The sequence below is a fragment of the Hyaloscypha bicolor genome (assembly GCF_002865645.1).
Source record: "Hyaloscypha bicolor E unplaced genomic scaffold K444scaffold_182, whole genome shotgun sequence".
Taxonomy (NCBI): Eukaryota; Fungi; Ascomycota; class Leotiomycetes; order Helotiales; family Hyaloscyphaceae; genus Hyaloscypha; species Hyaloscypha bicolor.
The window spans coordinates 4,849,922-4,869,884 of record NW_020194684.1 but is presented as its reverse complement, the minus strand read 5'-3'; the positions used below and the strand labels follow the sequence as shown (position 1 = coordinate 4,869,884).

Genomic DNA, 19,963 nt, shown 5'->3' with positions numbered 1-19,963 from the left:
CGCTCGCAACTAGCACCTGAATTCGACTCAGCTATCTCTGAGGGAGTGGACTGGAACAAGAACGAAAGCTCTGGAGATTGCGCAGGACAGTAATGTTGTTCTTCGGCTTCAGGTTCATGAGTCTGTGCCTTTGAATGAGGAATTAGTATCCGATGACGCACGAGGTAACAAGATGTATGGAATACCATGGGCAATAGCGAATCCAGACGAGGCCGCGAAATCTACAAATGAGTATGTTGACCAGAACATGGATACCTACTTGGAGACTGTGCTTGATGACTACTAAACTATAGTTTAAACTAGCGAGGATTATATTCTTAGTAGTCCGTTTATAGTTCTAATAAAAGCCAACTAGTTCGTTTAAACTATAGTTCAAACTATGAACTGCCAAACTGTTAAAAGGCTCTCTAAACCAAACTCCATTCAAGGTATTCTTGTCCCTGCACTTGCTCACCCTTTCTTCACTATTTTCTCTCCGCGCTTTCTCTTTGCTAACTCAGGGTTAGTCACAGGTATTTCAGCTCGCTCATGTGTTCGCCTTCATTTCGGTAAGTTAGTTCCTTGTTTCTATCATCTTTTTCATCATTGATTGCTTTGGCTCCTAGGGGATAGTTTCATTTTTCCTACTCTATTTCTGTCGCACTTCAGCTTTAACCTAACCCTCAGTCAGTTCCCTGGCAACCCAATCATTTCACGCGCCCCCCCCCTCTCCTCTCCTCTTCTCCTCCATTTCGTCCGGTCTTTCCTCCTTTGTGTATTCACCCTTCACCCCTTCATCGACCAGACACACACGCCCTTTTATCTACCACAGCATCTCACAACACCACTAATACCCATCTCCCCGCAGAGAACTCGAATTAGGCAAGTTAGTCCCCTTCTTTGCATGCTCGCTCTTCTCCCCTTTATCACTCAGACACGCACGTCGTCCTTTTATCTATTACAGCATCTCTTAATATCCCCAATGTCCTGACTCTAGCTGCCCGAGTTGGTCCTCCCCTTCGACAAACACATTTCGCTGCGCTAGGAAAAGCTTTCACTTCATTCCTATTTACAGTGCTGCTACACTTTCCGGTATCATTTACCAAAGGCAGCATTCGCGCCGATCTCCTCATCACTTAGTATTTCTCACCTTTATTCAGTTTTGTTTTTCTCTCCGTTGCACGATTCACTTTCCAGAGCATGTGAATCATTCTATTTGCTAACTTCTCTTGTCATCGACACAGTTACCAACCTTACATGGTGTACAAGCCCTCTAACACTGCTATTATCTCCGTGGCAACGTCACTGTTCCCATGAAAGGCTGTGATTTGGTTTTCCTCGAGACGTCTCCTCTCCAATGGGTCAGTTTCACTCGAGCATGTCTTTTGGATTTTCGAGGCAGTGATTTCCGTTGTCTTCTTAAGAGATTCAGCTTGCTATGTTTTCTGACTCTTCGTTAGGAAACGAAATGTCTCAACAAGAAAACACGCCTGGTCGCAGACTACGGTCAGAACGTCGCCATAGCACGGTACCTGTGGAAGATGAGCCAACCAGAAAATGGTCCCACGAAGAGGTTGTGTCTCACAGACTTGCAGGTGGGAGAAAGACTTTAGATCAACTCAGGATTGTTATCGAATCTTCCCTCGATGAGTACTTCGAAAAGGAATCCACCAAGGATTGGGCCGCTGTCATCAAAAGAGTCGCCATTTCTCTCCCTCATAGTTTGTATGAGCTCAGAAGTGAAGCTTATCGAACTCTGCAGCCAGATATCTATCCCTATGATGATGAAGCAGATCGGCAATATGTTGGCAAGGCTAAGGAACACCAAGAGTCGGAACAGCCACAAAGAATGGATCCGTGGCCAAGGCTCAAGCGTTGTGTCGTCACTGATAGTGAGGACGAAGAGATTGTAAAGCCTGCAGAAAAGAAGGCAAAGACCGAGACCGACGCAAACATTGTACAAGAGTCTGCGCATGACTCGTTCACAAGTCAAGCTCTTTCGGAGCCACACAGCCTACCAGGTTCAGTTATTACACCACAGGCCCCGGAGGAAGCCCAAGAATTTGATACTGTCCCCGAAGTTTTTACAGCCCTTGACTCAGAGACCAAATCTGAGCGTAGTCGAGATGTCGACATGGATGGACTGAAGGAGGAGATCAAGGCTTGGACAGAGCAGAACAGGAAAACGCAGAAATGGCTGAAAGAGGCTGAGGAAATGAAAGCGTCAGCAGTTAGGCTCCAACGTAAGGTATCGACCGGAAGAAGCCTATTCAAAAGATCGCTAGAAGAGCTGAAAGTCCAGAATAGGTTTATTCAAGGTAAGTCTATCAAATTCATTCAGGACAAGAGAAATGAATAACGTGGGCCGCAGACAAGGATAAGCAAATCAAACAGCTTTGCTTAGCCAATTCCGAAAAAGATCTTATCATAATACGTCATCAAGAAGACCTCAGAAAAGCAAATGCCGCAAATCGGCCTCATGGAAATGAGTCCCCAACGATTCAGATACTTCAACAAGAACTTTCGGAGAGAGATGGCCAGATTCGAAACCTGGACTTGAGAGTTAATCAAGAGAAGCATTTGAGAACTGCAGCTGATCGAAGAGCGGATCAAAGTGCGAGACAGAGCCAGAGGGCGGGTCAGCAGTATCAAAATGTTCTCGAGTATAGCAGGACTGAGTACCAGAAAGCTTTGACCCTCAAACAACGGCTGGTTAGCACGGAGAGTCGATTGAAGGCTGCTCAGATGAGGGAGCAGCTTCATTTCGCGGAAGACGAGAGACGGCTCCAGGAGAGGAAGGCGGCGATGCAACACCGGGGTGGTGCTGGAAACGTCAAGTAGACGTTCCGGGGATGGAGCCTTCATATTTCGGGCTGTTTTTACGGAACATGCGTTGAGTTTGAATGGGTTCGAGACCCGATGGTTGAGGGGTTGTATTCTTTTTCTCTCTCGCTGGTTTACCAAAAAAGCATTCGCGTCCACTTTTCCACATTTTCATACATGGAGGTCTGAGGGTCTGTTCTCAAAATCAAGCTGCATTCACAAAGCGTATGCCTTGAGTTGCATGGTTAACTAGACACCAAAGTAGATTGAAGGTCTGGAGTGGAATTACAATTTCAACCCAATTTTTACTGCTCTGTCTCTCTATGTAATAAAGATGTTCGGCGATACTTCCCCTTAGGCGACCATCGGGAGTCCATCATTACAATAAACGATGGTCGCAACATATCTCGAGGAGGCAATTTCCCGCCAGATGACCTAAAAATTCCGTATCGAAGTAGGGTTGAGAAGTATCACACATGCTGTGATCACCCTTGATACTCTCGAGGTTCAAAAAACCTATTCCTGACTTTAGTCACTTACATGTTGAAGGGAAAGTAACAATAGCTTTGTGTTCTGATGGGAAGTCTAAGATGCGTCTAGTATCAAAGCCACAGCAAGTCTCTTCCCAGAGGCACTCCAGATACTTCTGCATGGTGTCTTACCACCAAATTTTCCCGCGTCCCACATCCCTTGGATAGAAACATCAAGATAGGAAGTTTGTTTACAATCCCCAACTTCCAAATCTGCACCGAGAACTTTGAGTGCTTCGTCGAGTCTCCCCCTGAGCGCAGCAACATCTTCCGAATAATCTAGCATAACAACAGACTGCGCAGTACCACCAAACGAGCACTGGTGGATAGAATAGCCATCCTCGCCACGACCAGAGTAAAGCTTCATAATCATCAGTTTCTGTCGTCAAAAGATTCATAACGACTTACTTTCACAGACCCACCCGCAACCCCAAGCTGAGCATGCCACTCAACCTCACTCCCTCTCGGCAACTCCTCTACCTCCGCCACCCAAAATGGAGGAACCATGCCCCCCTCCCCGCCACCAAACTCCACAACCTCCCAATCAGGTAACATTTTCTCCACCTTCCCTTGACCCCTAACCTCCATCCCCGCATAATACTTCTCCTCCCACAGATCCCTTGCTTCCTCCTCTTCAGACTCATCACCCTTGAGCTCTCTCTCATGTACCAATGCCCAAGCACGGCTTACAATCGCAGCTTTCTCTGCCACAACCTCGAGAGAGGAGGACGGGAGATACGCAACGGCGCTCGTCCACCACTGGACGTTCATCTCTTGTCCTATCCGCCAGAGATGCTGCAACGACAACACAGTCTGTAACTTGAAATTCCTCGCATCAAATACACTAGTGCTTGGAATCTCGGTGCTGCCGTCGCGGGCCGGTAAGCTCATAGTGTGAGGGATGAGTGGTATCTGTCCTGCAACGGAGACTGCCCAGACGGGATGGTCCTCGCCAGAAGATGAGGGGAGCGGGATAGAGATTGCCTGTGAATATGGCCCAATGTTGGCAGGCGCCCAGTAGGATCGGGATTGCACGTGTAGTGCCTTTCTATCTGGTGAGGAAGGGGAGGGTTTGTGGAGTTTCAGGTGAATGGTTATATTTACGTCTTTGGGCATGAGAGAGCCGCATGCTATTGTGACTCTTGCTGGAGGATTTGGTTCTGTGAAGAGGGCGCCGTAGACCTAGTGTTGTGTTAGAGAGGGTAGGGACTGCTAGCGGGGAGCGGAGTTGGTAGTACCTTGTTTACGGAGGCAAAATCTTGCATTGATCTTAAGATGACGATGGTTGAGATGATGTTGGTGGGATCTGAAGACGCTTCTTGTAGACGTTGTCTTAGTTCCTCGATCAGTCTTCCCACCTCGTCAGTGATTGAACGCTTGGTTGGGTTTCCACTCGCGGTAACAGTCCAACGAAGTAAATTATCTTGTCTTGATGAACGAGGTGACAAAACGGGTTCTTGCATATTGTTTCTTTCTGGCAGTGGAGCTCTGAGGCTATCCAATGTGGGAATTGTTATATCCTCGGGTTCCGTAATGAGAGCATTGAAGATGTTGTTGAACCTGGGTTCGAGTAGGTCCGGGATTCGACATCCTGTCTTCACATCTTCGACCAAGTCTTTCGCAACCACCTTTGCGTCGCTAATATGGAGCCAGGAAGATCCACCACCTTCTCTCACTACCCTCTTGCTTCTCTCTTGAACCTCAATCCTGCCTTTGAACAAGCTGGCAGGCCCATCCACAACCAAAGTCTCGAATTCCCCGCCCTCACCAAGCACAGCCCCATCACCATACGTTCCAAACCTCTTCGTGGATCTTTCTATGCGCCGCATGACTTGCTGATTGGCAACATTTCCCCAAAGAAAGCTCTCATCAAGCCCACCACTGGCAACTTTCACAATCCTTGCGTCCAGACCGACTGTCTGCATATCTTCGAGAAGCGAGGACTGGGTTCCTGGTGGAAGGATTGGGTATTTCCATAGGTAAGCCAAGGGTATGAGACCGAGCCGTATTGCTACCGACTCAATGCGTGTCCGTTGATATGTCGAGAGAATGGCACCAGTGCTGAGAGCGTTCGCTGACGGATGATCTGCCATGATCCTCCTCAACAAAGGTACCAGCGATTCGGTCTCATCCTCCGCCCCACTCTTCGAAGGCTGACTCTCCCCTGCGGATCCCAAGTTTGAAGGAGAGAGCTCCATCAAACGAACACCGGAGTGACCGTAACTCGTCCCAGTCTGTATCGCGGTCCCCACGATTGGCTGACGATACAACGGTATCCCGAGAGCCTGTTGGTACAGTGGGACTACCATGTGACCGACAGTCTGATACATGAAGCTATTGAGATCATGCTCGTCATCCTCGTTCTGCGGCGCGTGATTGGAGCCGCGCTCAGTATCGGGTCTTGGATTCTCAGCCGCGGGGTAAAGATTCCCCAAGGCTACGACTTTGTGCCCATTCTGTATGCAGTGTAGAAGCGAGAAAAAGCTGTCTTTGCCGCCAGAAATGAGGGCAATGACTTCCAGAGCCTCGGTCATGCCGGGCGTTGGGACCAGCCGCGGCTGAAAACTAACAAAACCAACGGGAGCCTTCATTGGCATGGAAGCATTTACGATGGAAGTTTAGGCTTTATGGAGCCTCATCCTTCTTGGGCCATTAATCTGTCAGAGACGGTGTGTGAAGGCAAGTGGTGAAAAAGGTTGGTGTTGAGGACTCGGAAATTCGCTGAAAGTAGTCTTCACACGTGACCCTCGCCTCCCTTGCAATCGAGAAGCGAACAAATAATACAACTTCCGAGCTGAGGGTTGGTGATCGACGAGAGAATTCAATGGTTTGCTATGAAGTAGAAATCACTGATAGCATATTGGAATATTGGTCACAGAGAAGGCTCTAGAGAGGCAAAAAAACTGGTGTACATTTGTGATCCAGTCACTGTTGCTAGAAGAGCATAGCCAGAGGTAGCTTTGCGAAACGGTCTACCAGCATCCGTCGCAATGTTATCGCAATGTTATTACAACGAAGGTAAGAAAGCAACCATTCCAACCACCTGCCAAACCCGTCGTATCAAGGTACACGCGCCCCAATTTTCGTTGGATCCGTCATCACGCTAAATGGGCACGAGAAAAGTCTTGAAAAAGAAAACATAATACAGAGAAGAGAAATCGCGACAGCAAAGCAAGAGAACGACTTTTGATTTCAGAACCCCCCAACCATCATGACGGCATCAGTGTGGTCGCGAGACCCGAGTATCCCTAAAGCCTGACCACGTAAATGGTAGTGGGCGGCTGGTGGTGAAAGATTGTGTCCGTATGTTCGTAATGTTCGTACCCGATGTTCCCCATCGATCTTATCGAACGATGTGAACTATAAGGTTTCAGTCGGACCGCTTGCGCTTCTTGCGGGACTGGTTGTCGCCATCACTGCTACCGCCATCGGAAGTGAGCTCACTGTCACTGCCAGAGGCAGCAGCAGCAACATTGAAGAGGACACTGCCCAAGGAGTGAATGTGTTCGCCGTCACTGGCCGACTCCATGTGATCACTTGGGAGCTCGCCGTCTTCCAAAACACCCATGACGATAGCACCGCTTCCGTGAGTGCGAGCGTGCTGAGAGAGATTATCGCTTCGGGAGAACTTCTTGCCGCACTCGTGACACTCGAAGGGCTTGTCTTGCGTATGGAGGGAACGGTAGTGTCTCTTGAGGTGTTCTTGGCGTCTGAATCGGCGGTTGCAGATATCACACACGAAGGTCTTGGAGGGATCCTCGGTCAGGGATTGCTTTCGGCCTCGGCGGTTGACAGGTGGCTGCGAGGGCGTGGCGCCTGCATCAGAGCCCCCGACGTTGTTGCCAGTGTTAGACTCAGAAGAGCCGGATTGGCTTGGGGCGGACTCTGCTTGTTGTGTGTCGTTGGTGCTCTCTTGAGCCGGGGCTCCACTTGCTGCGTTCATTGGAACGGTGTACTTGCGCGATCGGACGAGGTCGTCGAACTCGGAGCTGTCCTCCTCACAACGTGCGGCTTTCTTCGACTTCTTGGTGCGCTTTTCCTTCTTGATTTCGCCTTCAGAGCCAGAAGCCGGGGGGCTTGGCAAACAAGCGACGGCAAATTGCTCGGAGTCCTCGAAATCTTCGAAATCCTCGAAGTCGTCTTCGTCAATGAAGTGCTCGTGGTCCAGGGAAACGAGATCGGAGCCAGAGTTCGTGCGTTGTCTCTTGCTGCCGAAGAATTGGACGTTGTCGGTCGCAGGGAAGTTCACCAGACCGTTGACGAAATCTTCCTCGGAGTCGAGGTCGGAGAATTGATCGAAGGTTGGCAGGCCGTGGTGGACGGGTGCGGAAAAGTTGAATGTCTTCGCGTGGGTCTCGGCAGCCTTGTTGAAGCTCTCACCCCCCAGCATGAACTGGTGTTCTTCGTCGTCTCCTGCGCAAAGGGTTGGCAGAGGCGGGAATTCAGCAGCGACGGTCTTGGTCAATGGAGGATTGGCGGGTGCACCAGATCCAACCGTGAGGTTTCGTGGGTCGCAAAAGTCGAAGTCCTGTTCGGAAATGACAGATCGTGGGTATGGAGAAGGGGACGGCGAAAGTGAGGGACAAGATGTTGCAGAGAGGAGCTCGCTAGCGTTCCCGTTGCTCATAAGCGAATTTGGCTGGATGAACACTGGAAGAGCAAAGGGCAAGTTAACACCGGCACATCGAATACGAAAGCCTCGCAGAAAGTGTGCAGGAAGAGACTTCGACAGGAAAATGTATCAGCACAACATACCTGGTGTCACCGGCGGGGAGCCACATCGTTGCCAGTCGCCGCCGGAAAGATTCTCGGACTGGACCTCGCCTTGGCATCCTTGCTTTACTCCTTCGAATCCCTCGAGTCCCATGGACACGGTGTTCATCGGAGTTTGCAGCACGTCACAGCTGGATGGGCTGCTCATGACGCTTCCGGAGGCAGACAACGGCGGTGTGGAGGGATAGTAGTACATGTCGCCCTCATGGCAGTCGGAGTCGATCATCAATCGGGGTGAGTGGTCCTGGATCAAGATGGTAGGCTTTTGGTACATTGGGCGAGGGGAAGCCATTGGGGTCATGTGTGTCTGGTATCCAGCGTTGTACATATGGGGATGCATCGGAGGCTGCGAGCACGACGAGTTCGGTCTGGAGTAGATCGGAGTCGAAGGCATTGGCTGCACATGTGGGTGGTACATTGGCACCTGGATGTTACTTGGGTGCTGGGAGAAGTGACCATGCTGGCGGTTGTCTGGCTTCGGATCCGGGTTGTAGTAGAAGAAGGGTGATTGTCCCATTACCTGGGGGTGTGGGTATGAAGAGTCCATGTTGATTGTTCTTGGATTCTAAGCTGCGAGGGATATCTGGCCGAAGTTAGCCACATCATTCGACCCGGACACCCTTTCGACCATCGACAACCCTCGAAATACGATTCCGTTACATACCTACTTATGTTTGACCTCGAAGTTTCGATTCGAAATATTTGATTAAGATACGTTTGAAACGTTGGGCTGGTCTGCAGGATTCGATAAGGCGGAATGGCCGGAATTTCAATGCTCGGAGAGTGAAAAGGAACTGGCTTGAAGGGAGTGACTGGACAACAGTTTTGGGATCACCAAAGACTGTCTAATAGTTGTACTGTGGGGGTGACTGATTATACATAGGCTCGCCGTGGAGAGGGTGAAGTCGACTGGTTTGATATTATCGACGTTTTCGTGGGACAAAGCCGGGATGGAGAACAACAGCAGGATGCTAAAGGAAGGTACGGAAGAAGTCCGAGAAGGCTATATGATGCAAGCACAAGTCGAAGATGTTCCAAAAGGTCCAGGTACAAAAGGGAAACCGGCGGTCGGTATAAGAAGAATGGATTGGGGACAAGTGGACAATCCTAAAGACAGACAAAAAAAGAGTGTGTGTCGGGGACCCTGCGAGTAAAGTAAAGAAGATCACGGATCAACGAGTGTGATAGAAGGCAAAGATAGGCAGGGCGCCGAATGGGGCCTAGGTCTGGGATGAAGGCATGGTCAACGGGTGGGCCAGGGCCCAGGAACAAGAAAGCAATGGGTGGTGAGTCCGCGTCAAGGGCCCTGTCTGGGGGAGCCGGCAGCATGAGATGGGATGGATTGGCTACGGTTCTAAATCTAGCACAGACTGGTGGTGCAGTGGTGGTGGTGGTGCAGTGGTGAGCACTGGGTCGGGACCTGGTCGGGGATCCTGGTCCTTCGTGTTCGACGCTACTTTTCTGTGGCCGAGTGCAGCGAGCCCAGTGGCCATGGGGCCATGGGCCATACGGGGAGGAGGATGGGTGGGTGGATTTTCCGGGAGCTGGAGCTTAGCGGCCACGACCAGCCACGACCCTTGCGGGCTGCAGGCACACTTGAAGCAGGGGATAGGCACCTGCGCCAAACCTCGTCGAGAACGACGAGAAGTTCCACGAGCACTGGGGGGATGCAGCGGTGGCCAGCTTGGGCGGCCGTGGTTGGACGACGCTGGCCAGGATCGACTCGCTGGTCGCCTGGGGCGAGAGAACCCATTATTTTCGCGCTGGCTCGCAGCCAGGCGAAGGCGAAGAAAACCAGCGCCGGACAAAGCGGCGAGTCGTGCTCGTGGATGCTCGTGGGTGCTCGACACCGCGGCCATAGAACGCACTTGCACCACCACTCAACATCCAACCTCAGAGTCCACACCACCACCAGCAAAACCATCCAGCACCACAACCACCAGCCGCCTGTCGTATGCACATGCACAACCCCGACCGAGCTAGCTGCGACCTGAGCATTATTATCCATACGAGCGTGGCCATCGCCGCACCGCGTCACGTCGCCTGAATCTGTTCCTCATCGAATCCTCTGCCCCCCCGCCCACCAGCGACAGGATTGGGCAACCACCGCCTCGGTGCTGCCACATCTCATCATCGCCGCGACAGCCGATCACGCTGGTGGATCGCTGCTGAGCTTGGGAAATTGCGTCGCCGCGCAAGAGTTATGCATTGCGTGCCTCTCACTGCGAGTTCTAAAATAATCTCACCGAAGAAACAGCAGAAAATTCAATATTGTCATGCCTCAAATATTGCCCTCCCAGCCCACTGTGCAGCAAACATGATTCGGCCAAACATGCAGACTTGCTCAGTGCTGCTGCATCATTCGTCCCCGTCCCCGAGTCTCAGGTACGGACGGTGATCCGAATCGCACAGCCCACTCCACCAGCACCTTTTGACAACTAGCATTGAGGTTTCTTGCCAGGGCCTTATTTACGGCTTCATGCGAAGCTGCAACTCACCAAGAAGCACGCCCTCCATGCGGCTTCTCCGTCCTCGAATGCATCCACGCGAGGTGATTCAGAAGCAGATGGCCAAAAAAAACCCCCGCTCGTGAGGTCTGCTTCCCATTCGACGCGATGCTGCAAAGCAAAGACTTGGAGCGAGACGCGAAACATTTGGTTTCGCTGTGAAGAGCCACTCACACCGCGAAGCACCCCTCCCAACATTCACATTGGCCGTCTTGAACGACAGAGACACAATTTGTGCACGGCTCATGATGCAGTTATCCAAGTCACCTCTCCAAGAGATGCTGGGTCCTGATTTTGGCCACGATCCCCGCGAGTCCGCGACGTATCAACTTCCATCCTTTCCATCCACCCCGAAGGTGTTGCCGCCATCCACCACCCACCACTCACCTCGCCCCTCCTTGCAGTCTGGATCCAGCCATTGTGGATAATTGAACTTACCACGGTTCAGCCCTTTGAGCACATGTCATCGCTTTATCAGCTTCCCTTTTAGCACTGATGCCCCGCCTCGCGCTCAAGACGACCCGCACCGCTGTGGGGATATTGAAACATGAAACTCTATGTACCATTTTAAGTAGCCACGAGGCAGATGACGAACAAGACATGTGTGGTTTGCCTCCCAGGTTCGACAGTTTGCAGCGGATAATAGTGTGTCACAAAAAAAAGCCGACACACATAATCATTCCGTTTGGTGGTTTCTTACCAACCAACCGTGATAAGTCAGAATTCAGGTACGGGAGGGGAGGTGAGTGATTCGCGCCCTGGGAAGGCTTCCTGCAGGAACGGTGGTTGCCGTTTCGAACAAGGGTCCGGTCAAATCTGATATTCAGCGCCATCGGTATTGTCCTCATCGTGATGCCCAGCAGTTTCGGCCTTCAGCATCCCCCACTCTGACGAACCAGGACAAAAAGGAAAGAGATTCTTGACCTCCAAAAGGCTCAAAAGCTCCGCAACCAGGCAGCCCCATCACGCCATTGTCCTTATTTTCGTTTCGATTGGCGGTTATTTGGTGTCTTCAAATCAACTCAAGCCATGAGCTGGTGTTTGAAAAGGCCTTTCAACGCTGGTACCGAAGGCATGCAGTCGGTTTTGAGGTTGAAGACGCCACGAAAATGTACGAATAACGTTTGTAGTACAGGGCAAGCGAAGACGGCGGGAGGCGATATCGCGCGCGGGTCGTTCGTTGGATTGGTATCTCATATCGATAAGTGAAAATCGCCGGGCTGGCAATCCGGTCGGTTCCAGTGCGGATCCCACCGTCCCATGAAATTATGAATAATGCACGAGCATGGCATGGCGGCGGCGTGACGCCCACGGTCTGGCAGCACCTGAATAATTGCACGGATGATTGAAGTCAGCGCTGACCCTCCAGAGACGCTCAGGATTATTTGTTCCTGCACAAATCATGGAGCGGCTTGCCTGTGCCACACTCTGGCTTGGCCGGCAGTTGAGAGATTGCATAACAGCAGCAATAATGCATCAGTGGATGCAGACTCGCAGAGTTGTGCGCAGGTGCAAGTGCGCCTAAAGATAGCTCGAGCGCTTTTATTTTTCGGTCGCTGCATTTTTCAAGATGCTTCACGCTCGTGCTCGTGCTGGTGCTGGTGCTCGTGCTGGCGGGCCAGGCCTGCCTCCACCCTGGATCAAGTTGCATCGCTGATTTATCCTCTTGCACTTTTTGGCACCAAAACCTCCATGGTTCGTTTTGTGCAGACACTTCTTCGGTGGACTTCCAGAAGGAGGAGCTGAACAACGACTGGCTCCAAAGTCCGGGGGGCGGATTGGCTGTGCGAGCCAGGTTACACTTTAGAAACGGGTCGGGGGACTCGGGGGCAGTCAGTGGATGCCCTTCCGGCATTGGCGGCCATGCATCCCATTCCATCCCATCCCACTGCCCAGCCCTCTCCAGCGAGCCTGCGTCGTGCCGTTTCTCGGATTCTTGCCAATTGGAGGCCAAGAGACTGTCAGTCGTCGTTCCGCTTCTGCTGCAGGTACACTGCAGGAACCTGCCGCCTTCAAGTTCGAACAACCCAACTTGGACTCGCTGCATATGCAAGCTGGACGTGAGGAACGGAGTACAAAACGACGTTGGCAGCAGTGTGTTTCACCCTCGCCAGCAGGAGAATTGGGGCACTACTTCGTCCCCATTCTGCCCGTCCGTCTTCGAATTCTGATTCGCTTCTTCCCGCCCGGTATTAAATGGCGATTAGCCAGCCGATGGCTGCCTCCAGGGCTAGAGAGAACCAACCAACAATTTTCTGGCTGCCTCCAACCCCACTCCGCGGATCATCTCTCCAAGTCGCCACTGGACCGTGCAAGGATTTGTCCTGAAAAGACACATTTTGTGTGGAGTTGGCCTTATCATCCTCTATCGATGCAAGTGGCGGCTTCGAGAACAGAGATTGAGAGCATGCACGAACGGACGAATCCCGAGGACTTGGAACGCCTCAGACCTCAAAAAAACATGGTGGAGCAAAAGGTCATCCGGACACTTCTTCTGCGTCATTCCATTATTTTACAGTAGGTTCCAGAGAACCACACGTACTCTTTGCTTCTGCTCTTCGTCGATCGCATCCGGTCTCGTCCCATCTACAGTACTTTACACTCCGCTCAAACTATTTTCGGTCTTACTTGAGGTAATCGCACCATCAACGGGCCGCAAATCTGTCCCGTCCTCACCGGATTTCGTCTAACTCAAACACCCTTGTCAAGTCTAGACCCGTCGAGCACAGTTCGTCCAATCATTTTAGGCCTAAACGGACAAACTGTGGTCAAAATTTTGGCTGCCAGCGTTGGACACCACCCCGTCGTCGGTGAATTTACCCAGTCTCCTGGTCTCCGAGTCCCCCGGATTCCATCCGACAAGGGAAGGGGGCCAATTTTGTGGAAACCGCGAACCGGCATGAAAGCAGCAAGATTAGGGCTAGATTTGGTCAAGTGCATTCCCTGCACGTGCATGGCATATTCCAACGCTCAGAAACGTTCCATTTATTTGCAAGGTATGTCATCCTGCGAAAACGTGTGCTGGTCTGCTGGAAATTCTCCAAGAAATCAAGGACACCTTCTTCGAGGAATAAGAGAGTCGATCCATAATCCTCTGCTTGCCGTGATCAAGACCTGATTACGATCTCCTCTAACGAAGCCGTCACCGTTCAACTAAGGCCCAGTGAGGGGATTTGCTACGCAAGGGTTTGAAGATCTCCCCCACACGCCTCGGCCACGGATCATTCGAGGTGTTGTTCCTCGGCCTCGGCTTTCTTTTGTCCATAGTCAACACCATAAAAATACTCTACTAATGCGCTGCTCTGATCCCAAGTGGAAAAACACTCTGGACACCAATTCCCGCACCTTGGTTTGACAAATCCATTGCAAACCGTTTCCCAGAGATCATCGTACAAGTGCATGCTCTCAATGCCGCCTACGGACTACTTTCCTCAATGTAGCCATGTCTCCGGCACCAATGTATCCGGAACCCTGATGATGGGCCTTCGAGAATGTTTCACGCCACAAAAGAAGAAGGCATCGGCAGAATGCGCCGGCGGCCGTCCAGCGATAAGGATTAAGGTGGGGATTTCATGTTTCGATTGCAAACCGTCTGATTATGCACTCGTGCATGAACTTGTGGTCTATTTATGAGTTATCGTTCATGCGATGCAAGATTGAAATTGTTTTATGCAATTTAATTTATGGTTCTCCACGTGGTAATAACGAGGCTGAGCACGCTTGGATCTATTTGCGTGAAACCTAATTTATCTTGGGCACGGTACTTTGGTTCCACATACAGCTGTATCATCACCCTTACAAACAAATTCTCTAATCACATTATGCTCTATGACACCTTCCTCGCGAAGACATGGCGTAGCAATGACTCGAAGTCCGCGTCATCCTATGCTTTGAAGCCCGCAGGTGTGATCATACTCATGAACAAAGTCAAAGGCTTGAAGGATTCCTTGGGTGTAAGTGAGCGCTGCCAGGACTACCATCAGGTGGAAAATTTGATGGCTCGCACCGAGAATATCGAATCTTCTCCTACACCATCTCTCAGGCATCTGGTTGGAGTCAGCCAATTCCAACTCTTTTCCATCCGCGCTCACAATAATATCAACGAACCTTAAAAGCATAGGCCGTGGCGCCAGAGACATTCAATACAAGTGTTATGACAACCCACACAACACCCATCCGCTGACTTTGAATGTCCCAGCCATATTTGTATATTCCATGTACAACTGGGACCATGGTGAAAATAGCCAGGCTGCCGAAAGTCGCCGCTCGTACGGGACGAAGATATGGGTCACAGAATCGTGGCTGGAAAGTCGACATGGAACATGTTACTGCCAGCACTGAGAGCTTTGCTTCTGTTAGCACGTTGGGGAATACGAGTTTGAGGTTCTCACTAGTGTCGAGTACGTTCTTTGCAAGGCGAAGTCACAGTAGAAACCATAGTATAGGAGGGGAACTGTGGCGCCCCACATAAGTAGAATCACTCCTTGAAAGTCAAGTTGTGCACCAAAGACACCCATCTTTTGGCTATGATTCATCACTGTGTGATACCTACTTAGGATGTTAGTCTGGAGTCGTAAGCAGAAGGGTTCGTGTGGACTGCTAGGCATCTGACGTTGCGGACAAACAGAAGCATATTGCTACGCCTAAAAAGTATATCGAGCAAACGGCTACGTCTGCTTGCGTAGCTATAGCATAACGAGCCGGAATTTCTTTCTTGAAGATAAAGGAGGGGAGAGCCAGAAAGATGGCAGCCCCTAGTAAATGTGTGTATACGTTGACTTTAGATGCACAAGTCAGTGGTTAGTCTCATACTGGGGTTCAGAGTAAGGAAATACCAGTTTCATTATGGACGTACGACCAGCTGTGTAAGCATTCTATAAGGGATCCTGAAGCTGCTCTGTACCCCGTCTCAATATAGTGGTTGTCTTCCCTATCTTAATCAGTCACGCGACCTCGCTGAAGTGCGCACACTCATGGCGGTCAAAAAAAGCGCCACTCATTTTCAATAGCCCATATCAAGTTGTACAGTACATTTCAAACGGCCCTCGACTGGTCGTACGTTCAACATCTACCCACTTCGAATGAGTTCTAGAACATTCAAGTCCTCACCCTCCATGTCAGATAAAGTTAAACTTCCAACTTTAATTGGGACATTGAAAATGAGTGCCTCTTTTTTGCCCACCCCGAACCACAGTAAACTCACTGTTGCCAGATCTCTGTACGTAAAATCAGTAAACCCCACAAATGAGTGATTCCTCTAATCTCACCTAATTCCCCCCACAAACGCAATCGCCGCCTCGTCTCGTTTTTGCTTTTTCGTCGAATCATCTCTGCAACACCCGCGGAAACTCCCACTAGGGAAAATCAAAATCAAAAAGAAGAAAACGGCACGGAAATCAGCCCGAAAGAATCTTCATTGCAGAGCTACTGGCTGGCTTCATGATGGCTGCAAGAAGAGACATACATGGAGCTACGGCATCTCCTGAAGTGGCGGTGAAATCGTTGCTGTTACGGAATTCTCTCATCCCGGCACTCTTGGAGGGGTGAGCGCTTTGACTTCACACAGCGATTGACTCGGGTGCTGCACCTCTAAACCCTTTTGCGCGCGCACCCACCCCGTGGGTGAAATCAATGTACGACGCAGGAGAGTGCAACAAAGGCAAGTAAGTGGCCCTTCCTCAACTATCAGTCAGCCAGCTACTGATTTTCACATGTGTGTGGGTGAACATTCTGGGCCGTTCGATCTGGCTTATTCGAATTCAATATTTGTTGCTTTGTCCTCCGTGTTTCAGGGTTGTTATATCGCTGCTTTTTGTCGAGCCCTAAGGACGAGTCGGATTCGAGTGAGTCGATCGCACGGTTTTGGGCAATCATTCTGTAATGTCCTAGAAGGCCTAAGTGCCTTTGGTGTGGCTAGATTGGCTGTCAGCCGTCACATGGCATTTAGTGAGTGTCTGGGTTTGTGGCACATCGTCTAGCTGTGCCCATCGTGACCTCTTGACAGCTTAAACTGTCAAGCTCGACTCAAGTTTTGAGCAGTCTTGGAGGGCCAAGATGCTGCAGCTTCGGCAACTGGTTCTCGTTGATGATGTCTCCACGTGCTTGACTCAGCTACCATGTAGCAATCTTGCCCAGTCGAGCACGTGCCAAAATCGGCAACATCGAGTCCGGGAATCCCACACAATGAAGAGGAGGTTGTCATAAGCTGGCGTCATGGATTCATGAGGGAAGAGCAAAAGAGTAAAGGTATTCGAACCTAATTCTGTCTCAAAATATATAGAAATTGCTTCGAACTTGAGGAGCTTTTTAAAGCACGAGTTAGGAAAGGACCATTTTTCACAACCCTTGCCAATTTTTCTACACCACAAAGCTCTCTTGCTAAATTTAATGCTTGATTATCTAATTTTACTTACTAGAACGGACCATGAAAATTTGGGGCAATGTATCTGAATCTATGGTTTGAATTTCTCCCTGCAACAACTCCAAACACCGTCTTGCGACTTTCATGATGCTTAGGGATATGCATATTCTTCTCCAGCCCATAGCCTTCTTCATATGTTCCGTGTATTAACTGACAGTCAAATACGAGTCCCGACCCGAAACTCTGGTCGTTCTGCCATTTTCGGATCCTTTCGCTCCTCTCCATCTTTCAACCTCTCCCCTATTTCCAGACGTTCAAATACCCTTTCAATTTGGATATGTCATTGTCTCAGGTGTGCTTGCCCACAATGCAACTCGCGAATTCTAGCATATATTACTCTCCTTATTAATTCAATCCTTACTGTAATCTGCGAAAGTAACCTGCGTTCTAAAGCTTTGGTCAATCTGAGCTCTCATGGCCCATATTCGCTCTCTTTGTATACCACGTTTGGTAAAGAAACAGTATCCAATATTCAAGTACAGGATCCACGGTATCAGGTTGGTTATTTGTAAGGATATGGTCGCGGACATAGATTGTTAGTACTTCTCCAATACCTAGGCGGTGATGAGTAGCTAGTCCTCGCTCTACACCCAAGCACTCCAGCCCTTTCAAATTTCCTATACTATTAGAGAAAGTGCAAGTTTTGCATCTATGAGTACTTGCGGTTCTATATATTAAAGGGCTCAAAGTCTGAATAACGCTTTTGAGCGATGATTTTCTCAGGCTTTCGTCAGAGCCAGATGACAAACACTGGAAGGCAAGAAATACACGTGATTGAGGGACCTCTAAAGCTCTGTCGTACAATGAATCGGCATCCTCTCGCTCAGCAAATATGTCAATATGTGGATATCAATGGCAAGGTGAAAGCCGCCAAATTTGTCAATTCAAAACTTCAAGCAGCTACGTCGGGGGCAAGTTCTCACCGAGTCCTCTGGTCATAATGCAAATATATTCAACTTCAAGACAGTTCGAAGTAAGCAGTAGCAAAGTTATCGGTGCCAGACGGCTGATAGCGGGTCAGACAGGCGTCGAGAGGACAACTTCAAGGAAGATCGTGGCCGAATGTTTTATTCCACGAGAATGGATGTAACTAGTCTGGCGAGTCCCATGCCGCAATTATCGCCATCATTGTTACATTATAAAGCATGAAACCCGGATATAGTTGTTCTAAAACCTGGGAACTAGCTGGACGGACGGTAAGTTTGAATAAATCTAAGACTTGAGTCGCTGATAGGAAGTCACCACACCGGGTATATGTGCTTACAAGAGGGTCTTGAAAGGAAAGCACTTGTTTTCATCTAACGTGGATGGCGAAAGCGAAGATAATAATAGGGTAAGAGCAAATGATGATTTCATCCGAAGTAAAAGGTGAAAGCGATGAACGGGACGAAAATCGAGGAAGTAAGGTTGAAGTCTATTTACGGAAAGCACAGTAAACAATATGATCCAGATTGGTTTACAAACCTCTATAATAACGGAAAGTAAAGTTTTGTCTTCATTACTCTTATATATAGAGCATCTAGACTTCTGCAAATGAAAATCCAAGCCTGGCAATACGTGGCAGCTCTCTATACCTTGAATCAAACGTGGTGTTACCGGCTGGCTCACTCCGGGGAAAGAGTCAACGAATTTGCAATTCCCCTAGCAAAGACCGGGTTTCATTACTAGAGAAGTTTGCGTGAGCAAGCATTTTGAAGGCAGTCTTTAGGAAGGAAAACTTCACGTAGGACGGACTACATTTACTGGTGCCGTTTGAGGAGACCTAGAACAAGAAAGCACGAGAGGTTTCAGGCATGAGAAGATTATACTATAACAAAGAAACTCTAGCTAGTGACATATGCGAGGCCAGGGCAAGATTTCTGCGAAGCTGGGCTCGAAACACTAAGTGGAAACGTATCACTGAGCTAGTTCGCCAGGGAAGAAAGTCGCGCAAGACTTGTCTGGCTAAGAGACCCAAATTCCAAAAGGAGGAAGTTGGGAAGTCTCGCAAAGTCGTGGCTTTCGTCAAAATTTAGAATCAAATCGTGGTGGGCTTGAGGAAGCGAGGATGTGCTCACTTGAGAAGGGAGTCGACTCGTTGTCTTATGATTGCACCTCGCCCACTTTTATCCCTTCTCATACTAATCGTTAGTTTCGACCGTTATTCATATGTGAACATGCACTGCATCGATATTGGTGGGTTGGCTTGACTCATTTTGGAGCTGCGCAGCTTGAGGTGAAGTTCAAGAGGCAAGCGGGGGGCTAAGCAAAGCGAAAAGGGGGAGGCAGGAACGTTCTGCTCTACCGACTTCTGCCGAGAGAGGGTCCACCTTATTGAAACGCATATAGCAGGAACTTCCAGCGTTTAGTGCTCAGAAATAAAATAGTCAAGGGTATGTCGCCAGCGTGTAACTATCTTTGCAGGCGGTCGCAAATGCAGCATAAAGGCTCTCGACAATAGCAGTGATAGGGTTTCCTAGAAAGCTTTTTGGTATGCTAAACGATGCTTTGAAATTACCAATGCCACCACTGAAAAGTTCATGGGTACACACAAAAACATTTTTATCTATCAAAGAGTTTTCAGTGAAGTAGAAAGTTTCCCACGCGAAACGCAACCCCTAAAAGGTGTTCGCCTTTTAACGAATTAATTAAATCAGTCCTCCGTAACACGTTTTCCATTCATTCTGCCTTTCTAAAGCCTCTGAAAACATAAACCCGTTTTTCAAGAAGAAAACGGTTGAACACCTCTGCAATTTTCGATTCCCCAAGGAAGGGAACAATGTCAAGTTTTTCGTTTCCATCAACAAGTGCATCGCATTCCCAACTGTGGCTTCCCTGATTCTGGTGATTTTGTTTACCTGTTGTACAAGAAAGATGGCAAGTGGTGCCGGCTCCTCGTCTCCCTCCCACTGAGGTTGAATAGAGCAGCCCACTTTAACGGAGCCTTGCTC

The 19,963-nt window shown here is 49.6% G+C and overlaps 7 protein-coding genes across 7 annotated transcripts; 4 read left to right on the top strand and 3 right to left on the bottom strand.

Annotated features, from left to right (window-relative positions):
• Window positions 1–1,447: 1,447 nt before the first annotated feature.
• Window positions 1,448–2,820, top strand: K444DRAFT_637064 (uncharacterized protein; the record flags this gene model as incomplete). The annotated part of the gene is made up of 2 exons (XM_024884077.1): window positions 1,448–2,297; window positions 2,351–2,820. 2 exons carry the CDS (start codon window positions 1,448–1,450, stop codon window positions 2,818–2,820), a joined length of 1,320 nt encoding a protein of 439 aa, XP_024728721.1.
• Window positions 2,821–3,196: 376 nt separating this feature from the next.
• On the bottom strand, window positions 3,197–6,016 carry K444DRAFT_656921 (adenine nucleotide alpha hydrolases-like protein). Its single transcript, XM_024886118.1, has 3 exons — window positions 4,571–6,016; window positions 3,741–4,514; window positions 3,197–3,693 (listed from the first exon to the last, which is right to left on the bottom strand). The coding sequence occupies exons 1-3, from the start codon at window positions 5,927–5,929 to the stop codon at window positions 3,388–3,390; spliced, it is 2,439 nt and encodes an 812-aa protein (XP_024728720.1). The 5' UTR covers window positions 5,930–6,016; the 3' UTR covers window positions 3,197–3,387.
• A 686-nt stretch (window positions 6,017–6,702) lies between these two features.
• On the bottom strand, window positions 6,703–8,652 carry K444DRAFT_545273 (uncharacterized protein; the record flags this gene model as incomplete). The annotated part of the gene is made up of 2 exons (XM_024876124.1): window positions 6,703–7,982; window positions 8,088–8,652. The coding sequence occupies 2 exons, from the start codon at window positions 8,650–8,652 to the stop codon at window positions 6,703–6,705; spliced, it is 1,845 nt and encodes a 614-aa protein (XP_024728719.1).
• Window positions 8,653–9,348: 696 nt separating this feature from the next.
• K444DRAFT_242232 (uncharacterized protein) lies at window positions 9,349–10,198 on the top strand. The gene has a single exon (XM_024871301.1). It carries the CDS (start codon window positions 9,438–9,440, stop codon window positions 10,086–10,088), a length of 651 nt encoding a protein of 216 aa, XP_024728718.1. The 5' UTR covers window positions 9,349–9,437; the 3' UTR covers window positions 10,089–10,198.
• Window positions 10,199–11,993: 1,795 nt separating this feature from the next.
• On the top strand, window positions 11,994–13,218 carry K444DRAFT_708507 (uncharacterized protein). The gene has a single exon (XM_024888183.1). The coding sequence runs from the start codon at window positions 12,453–12,455 to the stop codon at window positions 13,131–13,133; it is 681 nt and encodes a 226-aa protein (XP_024728717.1). The 5' UTR covers window positions 11,994–12,452; the 3' UTR covers window positions 13,134–13,218.
• A 1,088-nt stretch (window positions 13,219–14,306) lies between these two features.
• Window positions 14,307–16,095, bottom strand: K444DRAFT_602364 (hemolysin-III channel protein-like protein Izh2). Its single transcript, XM_024878723.1, has 7 exons — window positions 15,880–16,095; window positions 15,816–15,828; window positions 15,448–15,542; window positions 15,225–15,390; window positions 15,004–15,160; window positions 14,720–14,956; window positions 14,307–14,658 (listed from the first exon to the last, which is right to left on the bottom strand). The coding sequence occupies exons 1-7, from the start codon at window positions 15,938–15,940 to the stop codon at window positions 14,491–14,493; spliced, it is 897 nt and encodes a 298-aa protein (XP_024728716.1). The 5' UTR covers window positions 15,941–16,095; the 3' UTR covers window positions 14,307–14,490.
• A 94-nt stretch (window positions 16,096–16,189) lies between these two features.
• Window positions 16,190–16,655, top strand: K444DRAFT_242197 (uncharacterized protein). Its single transcript, XM_024871300.1, has one exon. It carries the CDS (start codon window positions 16,324–16,326, stop codon window positions 16,588–16,590), a length of 267 nt encoding a protein of 88 aa, XP_024728715.1. The 5' UTR covers window positions 16,190–16,323; the 3' UTR covers window positions 16,591–16,655.
• Window positions 16,656–19,963: the final 3,308 nt, after the last annotated feature.